The following is an 18607-nucleotide window of genomic DNA, read 5'->3' as shown; positions in this document are numbered from 1 at the left end:
TTACAAAGTGCATTATATGGCCAAAATCGAGGGGGACCATCTTACCAACTCCCTTTTTATAACAGAGATTTAAAGTCACCTGTGTAGATTCTGTATGTAGCAAATATTTGGAATTCTAAAGGAGGATCAGAATCTTCTGTTACTGATGAATCATGAACCATCTACTCCATAATGAAGGGTTTAATAAAGGACTGAGTGTACAGGACAGCCCACAGTTAACAGCTCCATTGTGAGGTTTGACCAGAAACAGAAATCTGGGCTGACAGGAATAAAACCATGAACAACACTCCTTGGTGCACTGCAGGAGCCTACAACTACATTTTCTATCTCTCTCCCATAAGAAAATAGTTACTATAACATTTTTGAAATGGTGGAGTGAATTGTAGCTTTATTCAGATACAATATTTTTTATTCAAATACAATAAACTAATCCAGAAGAAAGCTGGAGGTACAACTTGCAAAGTTGTGAAAACCACCAATAGTCTCATGGAGTGCAAGACCATTCATAGAAGCAATAGATTGTTAAAGTATTAAATGGAGAAGTCACAGGAGGTAAGGCCATAAGGGGTAGAAGAGTTTGTAACTGTGTTTGCTATGCAGGAACTTGGGCAAGTTTCTGTCTCTAAACCATCTTTATAAGGGACAACTCACTGGATCTATTTAAAATCAAGATTTAATGGACAACAAAAAATCAGGTAAAAAAAGTTAGCATAACCAGTTGTGATTTTCTTAAGAATTGCAAGGGAACTGAAGATTGAGGTGAGTGAATCACTAAATGGTTTAGAGTGAAGCCTGTGTGGAAGACAAAGCCTTCATCACAAGACAAGATGAAGGACTGTGACAGGACTGAGTGGGACAAGACCAGAAGAAATTTCAAGCAACTCTGATTTGTGACTGGCTTACGGAGTTGTACATGATGAGAATGATGGAAGGGCTGTTGCCAGGGTAATCTAGAGATGAGGCTGGGAGTCTGAGACCTAGAATTGCACTTAGACAATTGTAGGAAGCAGTAAGTCAAGGTTAAGAGAACTTTAAGAAAGGGTGATGGCAACAAGGAAAAGAAGATGGAGTCTGAGGGAAAAAAAAAAAGTTGGAAGAAAGAAGGTTGCTATGTTTCAGCAGAGGTGTACTGTACACCACAGGAGTTGAATGGCAGGCAGATTCTGCAGAACCAGCTCTTTTGTCCCCTACCCTGAATAGAATTCAGTTTGATACATTTCTTAATTAAAAATAAACAAGAACTAGACACTCCCTGTAAAATAATGCGTTATATGATGCTGAGGAAGAGATTCCTCACCCTGCCCTTAAGGCATAAATATATGCTACATAGAAGAGTGATGGCTTCTGCTCTGATGAAAGTCTCTGAGGTGGGAGTATTTCCATGTTTTCTGCAGTCTTTGAATCCCCACATGAGACCTGTCCTGACTGAGACTGATGTGGATGCTCAGAGGCAGAGCCAGGCCTGGCCCCAGCTCTTTCTGTGTTCCCAAGCACAAGCAACAAGGCTGGAGCAGCAGTAAACCTGCATGAAGTTTGTAAATGGCATTGCACTATTGGTGTTACAGAAAAGTTAATTAATCACATCTAGTTATCAGTGCTGTGACTAAGACTTCATTACAAAATTAGCAAATACAGGGTATCATGCTGTCAAAATGCAGGTGAAACAAAGAAAAAGTTTTTACATTGTCTGATCCTTAATTTCCGGTTAAAAGAAGGGATTTCCACAGTCTAAGGAGAAATCAGAGAGATATTGTTGAAGTGACAATTTCACTTGCTGCCTCATTTGAGTTTTTTCTGTCTTTAGGTCGTTATTGACACTGCAGGAACTAATCACCCACAAATTGCCCAAGTTCCATCAATAGTAAGCATAAAAAACCAAATGAAATTCAGGTAACTTTTCTTCAATAAAATAACTTTCATTCTTGAGGCTGGGTTTTATGGAAATAATTCACATTTAGACAAACATTAAATTTTGTCTTTTAGACTGTCAGATCTTCCAAAGCAGTTGACTTCCAATCAACAGTATGAGAGTGAAAATGCAGTAACGGGTAAAGTACTATTGTAATTTTTTTTTACAAGGTTGGATCATATAGTTATAAACTAGGAAATTCTAGGCACCAGATTTTCATTCTGGCATTAAGAGAGCCACCATTTGCATTTCTTTTCCACATTGATTGTTTAGCTCAAAATTTGAGTATAGCAAACAGGCAGAGTCCTAATTCAAATAGAGAATTAACTGCTCAGTTATGTGGGATTTAGTCTGCACTGACCATTGTGAATGAATGGATCTGTCCAACACCTCTTTTAAATTCACACCTGAGCCTCAAATTACTTGGGTAAAATGAAATCCAATCTTAACATCTAGCCAGAAGGCATGAGAAAATGCAAAGAAAAGAAATATAATAATCCCAGTAATTTAGATATCTTGAAGAATCAGATCAAGATTATTAAAGATGAAAATTAACTGGAGAAAAACATGCAGAATGCTTACAGAAAAAAGCCAGGGTAGTTACAAATACACCTGTAGTTTTTGAAATCACAAGGAACTGAGCTTCAGTTTAAATATTTCTTTTTCTAATTGAACCTCTAATTTAGATGCATTAAAAATTATAGCCTAGATTTTTTTACAAAGAGAACACTGAAACATAGGACCTTAAACCACAGTGCCTGAGATATAGCACAGTCTGAAGCTTAGAGTAGCAACTCTGACAGCAGAAAGTCTGATAATATTTCTTCTCATTTCTCATCCTGACTCTTGCCCAGTTCTTTAAACTACACTTCACCACTGTCACATTGATGTGCTTTTTATATTGTTCCCACCTGGTTTCTATTGACTATTAGCACTCTCAGAGGGTAATAACTGGAGCAGACAAACAGAGCACTCTCAGGGAACAATGGGCAGGTTTGAAGAACACACCAAACCACAAGCATCAGCATGAGTAATGCTTTGACAGCAACGAGTGGCAGAACAAGAGGTAATTGTTATGGACAGAGCCACAAAGTGGATTCTTAAGAAAACCACAGTCAGAACACTTCCTTACCATTACCAATGCCAAGCTAGTGAACTTTTCTCAAGGATTCTCTCCCACAATGTCATTTTTATGTGTCTGTTTAAAATGCTTTATAATACAGGCAGTGCTGTCTTTTTTGTGCAGCAAGCCAGGAGGCCAAACATGTTGATGAAGAAGCAGATGAGCACATGGAATGTTCGTATGTACCTCAAGTAAGAAAAGCATTTCTTATATCATAAGTAAAAAGTTTATTTAGAATAGTCAAAGTATTTTGACATACTTGATTCAGCTGGCAAGAGGCAAGTCTCAGAAATTGGTGAAGTGTCAATAGGTGCATAACATTTTTATTAATGTGAGCTGATGAAACTTTTTGAAAAAAGTCCGCATTTAAAACTCACTTATTGCACAGAACTATAAACAAACAGGCTCAGTGCTGGCTCCACTGAGAACATATTTATAGTTAAAAGGACTAATGATATTTTGGGAAATGTTGTATGTTACAACCATCATTGTTTATTTCTTTTTAACAGGATGTGCGCACAGGTTTTAAGCCAAATGAAGATAATCCTGACATAGAAGAAGAAAGTGCAGAACCTTTCTTAAGAGCACCTAAAACACCTGACTTAAAGGGGAAAACCCCATATTTCTCAAGAACACCTCTATTTGACTCGTATGATTTCAACTTTTATTTTGATTCTGAGCAAAAAGTTGTACTCACACTTGTTGAATAAGCATTTCTGCTCTTTTTGAACTATACTAGTGAAATAATCTTGTAGAAAACCCTTCTGAAAATATTCAGATTGTTTTCCAGAGTTATGCTTGATATTTATTAAGTTTTTTTCTTATGGTCTCATTTCAGTTGAAGCTGTTTTGAAAGATCAGTACTTTGGTTAGAAATATATGAGACACATTTTCCTGCAGTAATATTTGTCACTCTGATTTCGATCTTTAACAAGCTTTTTGGTTTTTTTTTGTTAAGAGGGCATGGAGTTGGTAAGACCACCACCTCCCTTTACTTTAAAGAATTGTGTTATCTGTTCTGTGATGAAAAAAGCAATTATTGATGGAAGCTATGGGGATGTAAAAAAGTGAAAAAAGAGGAACAGGAAAAAATAGAAAGAAAAAAGCCATCTACATCACTTAAAAAACTATTAATATAGTTTCTACCTTTCTGTAGTTACAGCATTCAAAGTTTAGGTTGTGAAGAAGGAACATCAAAATCTCCTGCTTTCTTTTCTCACATGAACTTCTCCCAGAAGTCACCTGGCTTTAATTTATTTGGTTCTTCTCTGTTTGGAGCACAAAATTCATCTGATGAGGTAAAAATGACTAATTGTGAATATTAATTTCCACAAAGCAAAATATGTGAACAAAACAGCACTGACACTGAATGAGATTTTTCAGACTGGTTATCTTTGCAGCAAATAATTTTTTTAAAGTCTTTGTTATTTTTAAGCTTTATGTTCTTTGAAAATGTTTAATTTCTTTCCTGGCAATCCCTCTATGATAACTTCTAACCAAGAATGAATCTCTCTCATATGGATCACGTGCAAATATACAGTGACTCAATTCACCAAAAGGCTTCTGATTCAGTGTTACAGTGCAAAATTCAAGTCCTCTAGCAGACTTCACAACTCACATGCTTCTCCTGTGTGGTTTTGTCTTGAAGTGAAGAACAGTGAGAAGGGAAGAAAGGACAGTCTATTAGCATTACTGAACAGCAAATATGGATTAGCTATACTCAAATGGAGGACCTAGGCTGGCAACTAAATGGAACAGGGTGGAATCCAGATTTTTCATTTTCTTTGCAGATTCCCTAAATCCATTGCTCTAGACTAATCTTTCCTCTCCTGGGCTATTAGGTAGATAATTGGGGATCCAGGATAATGTGTGCATAGGACAGGGCTTAGGTATCACTGGGGAGTGTGGATCCAAAACCCATTAGGCAAATGAGGGATTTGAACCCAGGCAGCTCCTGTTGCAGGGGGTGTGCTCAGTCTTGTGGTTACTGGCTGGGAGCTGGAGCAGGGATGAGGGAAAGCACCATTTTATTCTGGGTTTGGCAAGATACCTGTGGTTGATATCTCATAGCACGAACTGTGTGTAGGAGTGAACACACTGGTGTGTGGTTTGTGAATTGTTTAGGAATGAGGTGGGTTTTTAGTCACCCAGTGCTGTCAGAACCTACATTATTTTGTGCCTGCTCAGCAGCAGAAACCAAGAATTTACCAGGCTGTAGCAGATCTGGGATTCTTTAAAGTGAAATGGGAGTTTTGAAGGACTTCAGTATCTATTTTAAATCTAAGAACTCGTTTTAAGAGTGACAAGCGGTTATCCTGCTACTCTTTCTGGCAATATGAGGCCCCATTCAGTAGAAAGTATTTGTGCTGTTGCTCGGGGGTTTTATAAAATGTCACAGATTTGAATAATTTTGAGTATTTTTGGTTTAAAAAAACATCAGTAAGTCAGGTCAGCTTTTGGACTGTTATCAGTCTTTTTTTTTTTCCATAGAAGAATGGAAGAAGGGTGTTTGCAGCTGCATGCAAATATCATAAAACCCATTTGATCAAAGAACTTACCTTGCAACTTTAGGGACTGATAAACCTTTAAATCCAGATTTTGTAAAGACTGCTGGCATTCACTGAGGCAGTGTTTTTCCCACTAAAAGCAAATACATATCAGCATTAAAGTTTACTTTTTGCCTTTCTCATTTGTTAAATAAAAAACTTGTTTACATTTCAGGCAGAGGAAAGTTATTCTGTGGGAAACCTGAACCCTCTATCCCCACATGAAGATATTGGTAAGTCTGAAACTCAGATGTACTTGTGTATATCACCCCTCTTCTGCTTGTGTTCCTATGACTGACTCATGATCCAGCTTAACAGAGCTCCTTTGGTTGTCTGAAAGGATGTTCAGTTGTGATAATGTAGCTCAGTGGTTTATTGTGCTCATTTGTGTTTTAACTAAGTCTTTAGCTTAAATCTTGCCCTGTATGTTTGGCTTCAAATGTCTGATGTATCATGGAAAAGAAGAGGTATGAGAAAGAAAGAAATAGGAATAGTGTTAGGAGTGTTTGAAACAAAATGAGAGGACTTGCAAGGGAGAAGACAAAGCCCAAGTATTTCAATGACTGATCACATTTTTCTCTAAGTAAACACTTTTGCAGATTCTGTTTACAAATACCTCTGTTGCAAAAGGTACCATGCAGAAGTGTTTTGTTGTTCTAAACCATTCAAGTGCTCCATACTGTATTTCATGTCAATTCTAATAACAACCCCCTGGAAATACCATCTCTGGTGCAGCAATAAACACACAACTGTAGGGTGATTCTCAGTGGGATATTTGGCACAATATGTTGATAAAGAAGCATATGCTGAATGCAGTATTCTCTCAGATTTAATCTAATAACAAATATTATATGTATTCCACATAGGAAGCTTCTTTGGGAAACCAGAAAATGAGGATGCATTTATCTTTCCCTTCCCCTCGGAATCAACTTCTCATGCATTTGGAGATGGAAAAGATGACGTTAGTTTTTCATTTGCATTTGGACAGGATCAGAGATCATCACAGTCTCCTTCTACGAAAGGTTTTCATTCTGCCACACAACATACAAAGCCATTTACATTCTTTTGAATACCTTTGACTTCCTTTTAAATTATTTTCCTACTTAGCCTTGACAAATGTTTCCAGTTTCTTGAGTTAAAGTACAAAGCACTTCTTCTCCTTCCATTTCTTATAAAAATACATTAATGCAATTGCTGCAATGTGTGTTCATCAACCACACGTTTTGAGATTTTCTTAATTATCTTTGAAATGTGTTTGTTCATGAACTGTTATTAAACTCTTGCTAAATTGGCACACACAAACAAATATCGTTTTAGGGTAGTGTTAAGTCAATGCCTGTGAGGGCATTCAGCTTCTAATTTAAACTAAATTACTTGTGTTAGTAAGAATGACTGTTGTAGCAGTTAAAGCTGAATTTGAATTAAAGACAATGTTCTTGATTATTCTGTGTATAACAGCTGATTCATAAAATATTTGAAATAAACATTTTCATTGATGTTATGTTAAAGTTTTGTAGGTATTTCTTAATATCTGAAGTGGAACAATGATGCAATTGTAATACTTAACATTCCTTTTCCTTTTCCTTTTCCTTTTCCTTTTCCTTTTCCTTTTCCTTTTCCTTTTCCTTTTCCTTTTCCTTTTCCTTTTCCTTTCCTTTTCCTTTTCCTTTTTTTCCCCTTCCCCTTCCCCTTCCCTTCCCTTCCCTTCCCTTTCCTTTCCCCTAAGGGGAGTAGAGTCCCTTCCCCTCTGCTGCCCTGCAAAACCCTTAATGATCAAAAGCTTGATTATCTATGCTACTGTTTCTTTTCTGACAATTTCCTAAATGCCTCAGGACTAATTTTATGCCTATAGATTTGTGAAAATTTGATTTTTTTTTAACTGGAAGTGAATCAGGAAGTTTTAGTGAAATCCTGCTGAGGTCCAGCTATTAAGAGGTGAGACCCAGCTTTTCTAATCTCATGCATACCTGTCAATATGAAAAACGTAAGGTAGAGGCAGGTTTGAGTCTCTACCTTTTATTTGGAGCAGTGTTTATGGTACACTGCTGAAAATATTCTGAGATCATTTAGAAAGCCAAAAGTTTAATTTTGCTCAGTTATTCCATAACCAAAGACCTTTCCTGATGAATTCTGTTATCTATGCCTAAGATGTTACAGGGTAGAAGTCAAGGCTGCAGGCTGAAGTGGGAGAAACTACAATCCTAGGTCTTGCTGGATGTTTACTGACACAAATTGGATAGGCTGATTAATAATAAAGCAGAGAAAGCTGCTTCAGAAGAGGCAACCTCTCAGCATCTGGGATACTTTTCTAAGGTCTAAGACCATGAACTGCTTATAAACACACGCTGGGATTTTTTCATTGGTACCTGTCAAATTCCACCTAGAAATGGTCCCTGGTTATGCCTATAAAATCAATAGCAGTTGATGGATTGCTGACACTGGCACATCTCTCACTGCCCAATGTAATTTTGGTTTGCTCTTTACACACTCATCCATTACGTATTACACCCATTTCTAGCCTGAAAGCTGAGTGAAGAGAGATTCTCTTGTCAGTGAAGCAAGGGCTGCTTGACAGCAAAAACCAGATACTGCAGGTATCCCACACGTGACTGAGCTGGAGCCCCGGAACCTCCAGAAGCAGCAGCAGCTGGGAGCTGTAATCCCTTAAAAGCTGTGCAACTGTCAGCAAAGTGACAATATGGTGACACTGTGCACTTGTGCTGTGAGTCCTTGGAGGTGGGGCTGCCTTTTTGTTCCCTCCTTGGATTGCACAGAGTAAAACAGAGTTCAGGCTCACAGCCAAGCCCGAAGGTACTAACAGCAAAAACCCTTCTTAAATAAGCAGGGCAGGGATTGGACTTTGAATCCTACAAGAGGATCCTAACCAGAATGTAAATATTTATTTAGAGCCCTGATATCTTTACTGTTCCACTTAGGTTTTAATGAAGTTTTTGACAGAAAACCACTTCACTTGAAATATTGCTTGTAAGAGCTAATATGCCACACTCCATTAGGTTAAATAAATATTAATAGTAAATGTTTTGTGTCACCAGCCTTGTAGGAAACATAATGATACCTGAATAAATAAAATTTTGAATTTGTTGAGTAAAAAACTTTAAAGAAGTTTGTTAATGAAATTTACACTCTTATCTGCTGCAGTGGTGAGGAAGACACGGATGCCTTGGTTTTCTTTCTCCCACAGAAATAACAGCTATATGGAAATGTCATTTTTCTGATCAGAAATAACATAGAGAGCATTTCTACACATTTGCCTTGTCCTGCAAAGTGGTCTTCCAGTAAAAAAATTGTTTCAATTTCTAAAGTAACATAACATCTGGAGCACCATCTACTATTTTACTGATAATTTTACAGATATATAAATGTAAAGCATGTTTACAAACAGTTAGGGATATTTGGCTGGCAAATAAGCAACTGCTGTATAAATTTGACACTAAAAAATTAATTTGCTATGAGGTAAAGACTATTGTAATGACTTCCAGGGGCTGTGGAATATAAGATTTATTTTCATGTACTGCTGTTTTATGCCTTCGGACACCACTTTTAATAGGAAATAAGGCATTCAGCAAACTGTTCTCACTCAAAAATCAAGTTTCATGTTCAGAGCAATTTATGAATTTTCTTTAACTTCAATCCAAGAATATCAATTCAAAGTGCATATGCCCAGCATAACACTCTGCAGGACAAATTTTGTTATGCTGTCATGTTTAATACTTAAGGTGATAAAACCACAAGAGTTATTTATATTTTATATCAGAAAAACTGTATGGCTAGGGCATCTGAGAGTGTTAAAATTGTCTCTTAACCACACTGAATTGTCAATGGCAACATGCAAATACTTCGAGGAAAATAAAAAGTTCATGTCATGACATTGTAGGCTCACCTAATTGCTCATCAGTTAACAAGAGCAACCAGAATTCTGAGTTGGAAAACCTGCAGTGGTGTAAGTGATACAAACCTGGAGTTACGACCCACACAGTAGATCAGAGAACATTGTATGTAAGTAGTGGCTTTAATTCTAGCTACCTCTTAAATTACAGCACTGAACCCCATAGAAATCCTATACATCATTTCATCCCCAGTCTGGGCTCTATGCAAAGGATAAAAATAGTTTTAATTTTTCATTTCAAGACCATGAACATAATTAAAACTTTGTGTTGGGAGTAACAGGGCATCTCTGCCTGTATGTGGGTAAATGCAGGCTTTGGGGGCAGGGGCAGGTGAATCACTACATCCTAAGAAAACAATCTTACACTACAGCATTAATACATTTAAGTATTTCAAGGAAATAAGCTTTAAGTGCTACATATTGTAACAGATTGGAATGTGTAGACTTACAGTATTAGATGGTCATAATCCCCCCAGTGCAAGGCTGATTGCAGGGGTAGCAAGAGTTGGCTAATCCTTTTGGGCCAATGGCATAAAACAAGGATTAGTTTTTCATTTACTGCAACTGAGTGGGTCATTAGGATCCAAAGACATTAATGAGCCTGAACAGGCAATTGGATTCTGGTTTCAAAGTTGTGGGCTAGTTTGAAAGGAGATTGATTGTGTCTTTTAATGATTTAAAACATGATGTTTTGGTGACCTTTTGCCTGAGAAAAATGAATGAAGGATCTAACGGTGGAACACAAACCTGGAATGCTGACTTTTTTCCTCCTGAAACTTGAGTTGTTGCCAGATTCGTTGCCTTAGAGGCTGAATGGCTCATTTAGAAATATCTCTGTTGCCTTGCTTTTATGTTCTGCTCTTGATGTCTCCAGAGTTGACACAAGTCACATGCAATCAAGTCTGTATTCCTGGTGGACAGGCACTGTCCTAATATTCTCTGACTCACACCCAGGTTGTTTGCAGCTCAGCAGTTCTGCTTCCAGACACATCACTTTGTGTTCTGATGCTAACATCTTGCTGAGAAATTGCCTCTTGGCACGTTGTTTCTTGGATCCTGTACCTTGCTTGATTTGATGTGAAGATGATGCTCTTTTTAGCACTTGCAGCATGTTACCTTTGGAAAGGTAAATCTTTGCCCCCACCTTGCTACATCCCAGATTTTTTTTCTTTTCAGGAATCACTTGAATTCAGCAGTAATAGGTAGCTTCTTTTTCGTTCCATTCAAATTAAGCAAGGGTATGAAAGAAATATCAAAAGATGGACATTCCATGCTAAGAGAATGTTTAGACATACTCAAAAGGAAAATACTTTTGACTGTTATGACTCCATAGGAGAAATAGTGTCAAAATTTTTAATAACATGGACTTAATTTTCTGTGTCATGCCACAGTGCACAAAGCATCCACAAAATTATTTCATACAGCACAAGATTTGATCCATAATCTTTTGAGGCTTGGCTTGGGGAAGGGAAAGAAGTAGAGGATCAAGTTACAAAAAGTTCTTGCTGGTGGGGAACCAGCTGTGTGGCTGGTGGGAAGCTTGGAAGCTGACAGTCCAGACAGAAACTCAGTTCTGAGCTTGCAGTTCTCATCTGCTCCCTTCTGCCAGAGCAGGACTGCCTTGAGCTAAGTGTGGCCTCTTGCTGCTCTCTTCTTTCTCTTGAGGCACATGTGTGGCAAGTTTTAACTGTTTCCACAAAATTCCTGATGCTGTGGTCAGTGATGTTGCTCACTGCCACAGCTGCAAAGGAGCAGAACTTATGGGTAAAAACTGGTTAAAAATGTTTCTGAATGATTACAAAAGTCCTGGAAGCGCTGTTTCCATTGCATTCCAGGGAGGTGCCAAGCCTCTGAAGCACTCTAGCCATTACCCAAGCTGTACAAATCAATTTCAAATTGTGCCACATGGGCTTAAAAAATCCCTGGGCACAATGCATTCTTCAAGGTGATATTTCTCCTTGGGAATGTGCACCACCACTCGTGTATCTCACTCTACATACATTGAAGGAGTTATCACAGGCAGATACCTATTTATTTTTCTCCCTCACAGCTGGAAAAGGCTCTTGGAAAACATGCAGGTTGTTACCAGTAAGATCTTTAGTGAGGAGGTGTTAAACCAAGGCCTGACCCCCTCTGCTCAGTGCAGACCCAGTTTTGCCACTGCTGCTGTTTTGTTGAAGGACAGTGATGCAGAGCCATGGTTCTTAGACTTTTAATAATTTTTCTTCTTGACTTAATACTTGTGACTCGTCATCAGAAACTAAAGAGCAGTAGAGTTCTGATAAAAAATATATATAAATCACAGATTACATGGAAATCATCACTGAACTTCAGGGGTGCTTTTGAACCCAGGTTGGCCATCCAGCCAGAGCACTTAAAAGAAGCTGGTTCTGTGAAGCAGGTCATGACTTCATGTAAACCCCCACTTCAACTTAGATAGTGCTCTTCCCAGCTTTCCAAAAAACAGATCTTTAATAAATTTCTAGCACAGGAGAAGCATTCTGATCACATAAACAGGGGGTTCAAAGTTTGGGTAGATTTTTCTGTTCTTTCACTTGTAGACAGAATGATGTCAAAATTACCAATTGTTGTGACAAATTTTGGAAGAACTGTTGAAAGGGCCAGTACTTGGATGGACAGAAGAGATGATTTCTCCAGATCTTTCTTTTAAGTAGTGCTGAGATATTCTTGTTGCTTATCAATATGACACTTGGATTATTTGTCTTGTGTTGCATTGAAATTATATATGGTCCTTAGGTGAGTTTTGCCACATTATCACAGTCATTGAGCATCCATAATCCTCATCAACACAACAATGAACAGAGTTTGGGGTCAGATTGTTCTAAAGCAGAAAAATGCCTGTATTGCCAGAATTTCCTTGACATTACCTTGGGAGTCTCTGTGATCCAGAGCAGAAGCAGAGGGTCAGAGGCACAAGTCTTTTTTTGGTGTGTGAATGCCTTGTTTCCAGCAGTGTAGGGCTGGCAGCAGCATACACTGCCTTGCATGTTTATCACAGCTAGCTCACATATTGCAGTGTCAATATTTTATCAGAGAACACTTTACAACACAAAAAGGAAGGGGAAAAAAAATAGAAGGGTGCTCCAGTGGATGCTGTATATGTTTCAGATTCCTCTGTTGAGTTTTATCTGAGCTGACATTACTGGAATAAAGTAGATTGTCAAAGGCTGGGCAGAGTGCTTTTATCATTTGCAAGTATTGGCATAGAGTAAAATAATGATTCAAATTTCTGTTTTCTGTCTTTTGTGGATTACTCTGTCGGTTACAGTGATGCTTTTGACAAGGGAGTGCTGCTGGGTTAGTGATTTCTTCCAGAGCTTCAGAAATAGCAAAGTTATCTGTTATCATCATCAGATCAAGCCTGACAGTTGACGGTCAGTGCTTACGTATTGTCTTTGTAAATTACAAAATGAAGTTAGGAGCAGCAAATGCATGTCTCCACTTTTACAAGGCTAATTCCATGGGATTATTTGCCATCTACTTATACCCAGAATTGGTAAAATTTTTGGTAGTAGTTAAGCTGTGCAGAACAACTTCAGATAAGATATTTTTTGGGTTTGATGGGTCATTTTTAGTTTGTTTTGGTTTTTGTTGTTTTGTTTTTTTTAGGCAGGGAAGATAAAAGTTCTACACTGAGCATATCTTTTGAAAGCTTGTAATGTTATGGAAATATGGAACTCTACAAGTTATGTAAACATGGAACTCTACAAGTTCTTGAGTGAAAGCTGTTATTAAAACAGCTGTGGGCTTCTATTAACTGTTTTTGCCACATGTCACAGTACAGTGACTCTGTCACCAATGTGCTTTATAACCCTAATGACCCACACAGGCAACATTTAATCATACATGAAATATCCCCAGCTGAAGCACTGCTCCTTATATAGACAGTTCTGTTATTGAGGGTTGTAATATTGAATAGAGTTTAATCATTGTACCAGCATACTGCAAGGGCACGTAGTGATGGGACAAGGAGGAGTGGCCTTAAGCTGAAGGAGGGTAGATTTTGATTAGATATTAGGAAGAAATTCTTTACCCTAAGGCTAGTGAGGCGCTGGAACAGTATGCCTGAAGCAGCTGTGGAGCACCATCCCTGGAGTTGTTCAAGGCCAGGTTGGATGGGACTTACCTGGTCTAGTAGAAGGTGTCCCTGCCCATGGCAGGGGGTTGGAACTAGATGGTCTTCAAGATTCCTTCCAAGCCAAACCATTCCATTATTCTGTGATTCTGTATTGAAAAAAAAAATAGGGAGAGAGAACAGAAAATTTTGAATATTGCAGTCTAAAATAGCTGTTCACTCACATGATAAAATAATAAATAAGTATCAAGGCACACAACTAACTGCCTTGTGCTTATTTGGAATGTAGACCTGTGGAGCTGTAAAGTATAATCAGTGTGGCTGAGGTCTGGTCAAGAGAAAACAACTGCTGGATCATATTGATAAATGTGGCTGAGATTTCAGGAATCATCTAATAAATAAACTAAAAATAAAAGACTAAATAAAACTTAGTCTTATGCAATCAGCTGCTCCTAAATAAAATAATCAGCTGTCTTTTTAAAATCATTGCAGGTGAGAACTGGGTAATTTTTGTGTACATACTCCTAGTTGGGAAAACATCACTGCTGTTATGACTTGACAGATTGTATTGTGATCAGTCCTTCCCATTTCCCATCAGTGAAAATAGGGATGTGTCTGAATTATTGTGTAGTTATAGCTGGGAGAACCATGCAGCAATTATCATTTATATTAGAGTGCCCACAGGGCACACCTTCGTTTAGGGCCTCATTGTGTTACACACAATGAAAGAGTCCAGGCCTTAAACATTTCACAGTTTAAAAAGATTGGCAGATAATGAAGGGCTGCATGATAAAATGCTGAGTGCTTCCCAAAAGTTCTAAGCAACTTGACTGGAAATCAAACATGATCAGTGCCCTGCAATACCAGTCATTCTGAGCTATGTAGAATCCATTAAAAAGAAAGTAACTACTAAAATAGTAAAGAATAAACAGTTCCCACTAATTTCATAGCATTTTCAGAAGGGAGAAATTTTTAAACTAAATTCTAAGCCTTTGGAAATTGTGTTAGTTGGAAATAAAATGGAATTCCTCTCATTGACCACATTTTGTTAGGATATCTCAGGAAGGCACTGTGCACCAAATTCAAACCAGGCCATTTCCACTAGGTTGATGATGCTGATGAGCTGTGCTCTGAGCAGAGTTGTTGTCAGGAACTTAAGCTGGGAGAAATTTATAAAATCTGAAAACCAGCAGCTTTCTAAGTGTTGAATGTCCTTTCAACTGCTTGTTAGTCTAGGAAGATGATGAAAGAACAAATCTGATGAGGGAAAGAGAGGCAAATGGCAAGAAAGAAAAAGTTGTAGGGGGAAAAAGAGACAGACTGACAATTAGTGCCCGAGATGTAACACATTTCCTCCTGCTTGCCCCAAGACTGTAGTAAGACTTTAGGCAGGACTGATCAATGTCTGCATGTTTCAGTGCTTTCAGAGGTGGATTCAAGCAGAGGAAGGTGGATCTGTGGCTCAGGTGCACATCCCCAGCCCTTGGCATGTTTCCTTTTATCAGGGGCTGCAGCAACAGCTCCTGTGCAGGGCAGTGTCAGTCAGCATGAGGGACTCCAGGCAGCCCCAAGATGCCAGGTGAGTGGCCTGGGAAACCAGCCTTGTTTTTCCTATCATAAACACTGGCTCTGTTGGGGCCATTTTTGTTGTCATTACTGCAGTCAGCACTGCAGCTTCTGGCAGCTGCTGAGGGAGGTGGAAAGGAGGCTGCCCATATGGCGAGTGCATCGTACCAAAGGTGCCTCGGCGTTTGGGAAGATCCCTGCAAATGTCACTGGTGGGTCACTTAAGGCCTGATTTTATTTCAGCAAAGTCAATAGGGATTTTGGCATTTATTAGTAGGAGCAGAAACAAAACCTTAATCCCTGGTAATTCTGTTTGTATTACATTATATGCAGTGTCACAGATGTGCTCAGGATACTGTGAAAAACAGTGGGTCATATGCTGCTGTCACCTGCTCTCCCAAAACAATGGGACTGAAGCCAGAGTGGACCTGCAGGAAGGCAGCCTTGGGCCACTCCTTTAGGCCACCAATTTCATTTTTTTCCATCCTCTGGGAGAAAAAATACATTTTGGGGAAGTAGGTGTGTGTGTCACTAAACTTACTGATACCACCTCCAGCCTCACTGCTGGTGTGCTCTCAAGATGCTGAGAGTATCACTTGGATACACCCACTTGGATCCAATCACTCGGATGCAACCTTAGTTCCTGCATGTGTTGCAAGATCTGGAGCAGAATGACAGACATGAAGTGAAGGCAGGGGCATTGAGAGAGAGCTTCAAGCAGGTGAGGACAAGCAGGAAAACACAAAATAAGCAAGAAACCGGGATATGAGAAAAAGAACAGGATCATGAAGCGTGAAGAAGGAACACTGGATGGGAAAACAGATCCCCAAATGGGTCCTGTTAATTCCAGCTGAGTCACTGTTCTTTGACCCAAATGCTTTATCTCCTCAGTGTCTCCTCCCTGCTGTGTGCTGGCTCCAGCAAGCGCTGGGCACCACTCTGAGGACATGGCCCAATCCTGCCAGGCAGGGATCTCTGCTCTCCTACTGCTTTCGCAGCTTATTGTGAGGACCTCAATGGCTGATTACATCACCTTAGATGGGCAGTGATCTGAAGAGATGCTGAAGTAAAGACACAGCAAGTAAAACCATTGCTGAGGTAGTCGGTAGTGAGGAAATGTGGCAACCCTGGTGCAGAAATGCCCGAGTGTCTGTGTGCTCCCACTTATGTAACTCCCCTGTTGTGCAAAGTGCCAGCCCTGGCACTCAGCACTGCCACTGGCCTGGCCTGACCAAGGCATAAAGTATCTTTTCATTTGGTGCTTGCTGACAACGTGCCCTGTTGTTCTGCAGAGCTGCCCTGGGCAGGCCAAAGCGGCCGCTCTTGGTTTGTGAAGTGGGCTGCACTAAATCCAGGCACTGCTCCAGCCCCGCCGGCTCCACAGAAAGGAATGGCTGCAGCTGAGCTGCTGACATGCTGCAGAACAGGACCTGTGGCTGGCCAGCTTCTTGGATATACTCTTGGGACTGCAAGGACACCTAGAGCATTACAAATGGAGGATGCTCCTGTCACTGGGGTGGGATTCTTGTAAAGGATGGAGCCAAGCCCCTGAACTCAGAGCTCACGTCTTTCTCCATCTCTTTGTGACAGCCAGAAGTACCTGCTGAACTTCAACAAATTATTTTGTTGATAACAGTTGTCCATAAGTGGTAATATTTATCATGTGATAAATTTGTTTTGTATGAAGAGTTTGTTTAATAAGAAGTCAAATGTTAACCGGGTCTGGTTGCACCCCAGAGCCAGGGAAAGCAGAGCAAGGACAAGGCACAAGTCACTTTTCAGCTTTGTTCCCCTTGCTGGTGCTTACAGCCTGGTACAAGCACCACTCACACGCTCCTGTGTCTGGCAGATCTGGCTGTTTGTGTCTTTATGAGCACAAGAACTTTGTTTTCATAAACTGAATATGTGCAAGCAGAGGTGTGTGCACATGGAAGCAGCACAATCCCAGTTCCACACCCACCTCAGCCTCCTGCTTCCCAAAGCACATATGGGCATAGAAAGGTGTGGAATCAGTGCAGAGTCCAAATAAACTGCTGATGGGTTTAAGGCACTAACAGAGCCCCAGAATGGCTTGGGTTGGAAGGGACCTTAAACATGACCTACAGACAATTCTAACACCCCCGCCACAGGTAGGGACACCTTTCATTAGAGAAGGTTGTTGGAAGCCCCACCCAACTTGGCCTGGAACACTTCAAGGGATGGGGCACTGACATCCTGGTGTGCCACTGCTGTTAAATAAACTTCTAATTGGAACAGCTGTAAACACCACGTCACCATTTCTGAGGCCAGTCTTATTTTATTTATGTCAATGGCAAATCTCTACATTTATTTGTTTTATGTAACCTCTGGAGAGCTGGGCCTGTCTCTGGACAGTCTCCCAGTATCTCTTGTTTTCAAAGGGCGTAAAAATTAACATGTTAATAATGGCTTTGTCACCATCATTGTTATTTTTATGTGCTACAAGGTCCACACATTTTTTGAATACTTCCAGGGATGGTGATTCCATAGCTTCCCTTCAGCTTTATTAGACTGAACAAGTGGGAGAAAAAGCTAAGTTGGTTAATTTGATTTAATTTCAGTTGTGATGGTGCATATTTTGGTTGTTTGAGCTGCATATTGAGCAGGGTACAATTAATCTTTTCCTGGAAGCAAGCTGAATGTCTCTTACATAAAGGCTTATCCTCTGAGCATGAAGTCATGATTCTGATAAAGCTGAATTATGATCTTAACAATGCACAAACACGATTCACCCCAGGATTCCCACTGAAAACAGACCCATATGCCACTGAAATGCCACAATCATAGAACATTCATGGGGAATAAACACTGTGAAGCTGTGCTGAGATTTTAGCTCCAGGAGTTTCAGGTGAAAACCTGGTGCAAGCAATTCTAAGTTTTGGTGGAGAAAAATATTTTGAGTTTTATTTTTATTCACCAGGAGCACAGTCCTTCTTTCCAGGGAAGACATGGTCTTTCTAAAGCTGCTGGCAGGAAAAGCCAACACTGTTCACTTGGATGTTTAAGGTGTGCATTCACACAGGAGCTCTTCCCTTTCTGAGCACTTGGAGCTGCTGTGGGTGCTGTGGGCATGAGTCTGGTCACATCAGCTTTTTGTTACAGCACCAGACTCTCAGAAAGGGGCTTCCCTTTCCCCAGCAAATAAACTCTGATCAAAGAACACACTAAAGATGATAATCACTGTTAGACCATACCCCTGGATCTTTATTTCCTTTATTTCATCAGGGAAGGCATTTTGCTAACTCCTGGGGGTGTATTTGAGCCACTCACCTTCCCATGCTGTAATGGAAAGACTGGATCACCCAGCATCCAAACTGGGGAGGCAGAAAACCCCCCAATTCCCAGCATTTTCAGCAATCAGGATACAAGACTTATTGACTATCTTCTCTTATATCTCAACAATCATCCCTTGTGCCAGAACATCTTTGAACTGGTCTTTTCT

The 18607-nt window shown here is 39.7% G+C and overlaps 1 protein-coding gene across 6 annotated transcripts in view; it reads left to right on the top strand.

Annotated features, from left to right (window-relative positions):
* The window catches only part of C6H14orf39 (chromosome 6 C14orf39 homolog), a 29533-nt gene extending 22454 nt beyond the window's left edge, over window positions 1–7079 (top strand). For all 6 annotated transcript variants that reach the window (XM_053945666.1, XM_053945664.1, XM_053945661.1 and 3 more), the window contains exons 12-18: window positions 1805–1890; window positions 1984–2048; window positions 3156–3223; window positions 3542–3681; window positions 4189–4330; window positions 5754–5811; window positions 6445–7079. In XM_053945666.1, the coding sequence (XP_053801641.1) occupies window positions 1805–1890; window positions 1984–2048; window positions 3156–3223; window positions 3542–3681; window positions 4189–4330; window positions 5754–5811; window positions 6445–6647 (762 nt within the window). In that variant the 3' untranslated portion in view covers window positions 6648–7079. The remainder of the gene's footprint in view (window positions 1–1804; window positions 1891–1983; window positions 2049–3155; window positions 3224–3541; window positions 3682–4188; window positions 4331–5753; window positions 5812–6444) is intronic.
* The last annotated feature ends 11528 nt before the right edge of the window (window positions 7080–18607 follow it).

The sequence above is a fragment of the Vidua chalybeata genome, chromosome 6, assembly GCF_026979565.1.
Source record: "Vidua chalybeata isolate OUT-0048 chromosome 6, bVidCha1 merged haplotype, whole genome shotgun sequence".
NCBI classification, from domain to species: domain Eukaryota; kingdom Metazoa; phylum Chordata; class Aves; order Passeriformes; family Viduidae; genus Vidua; species Vidua chalybeata.
The sequence above is the reverse complement of the archived record's forward strand: the minus strand, read 5'-3'. Positions and strand labels throughout refer to the sequence as shown.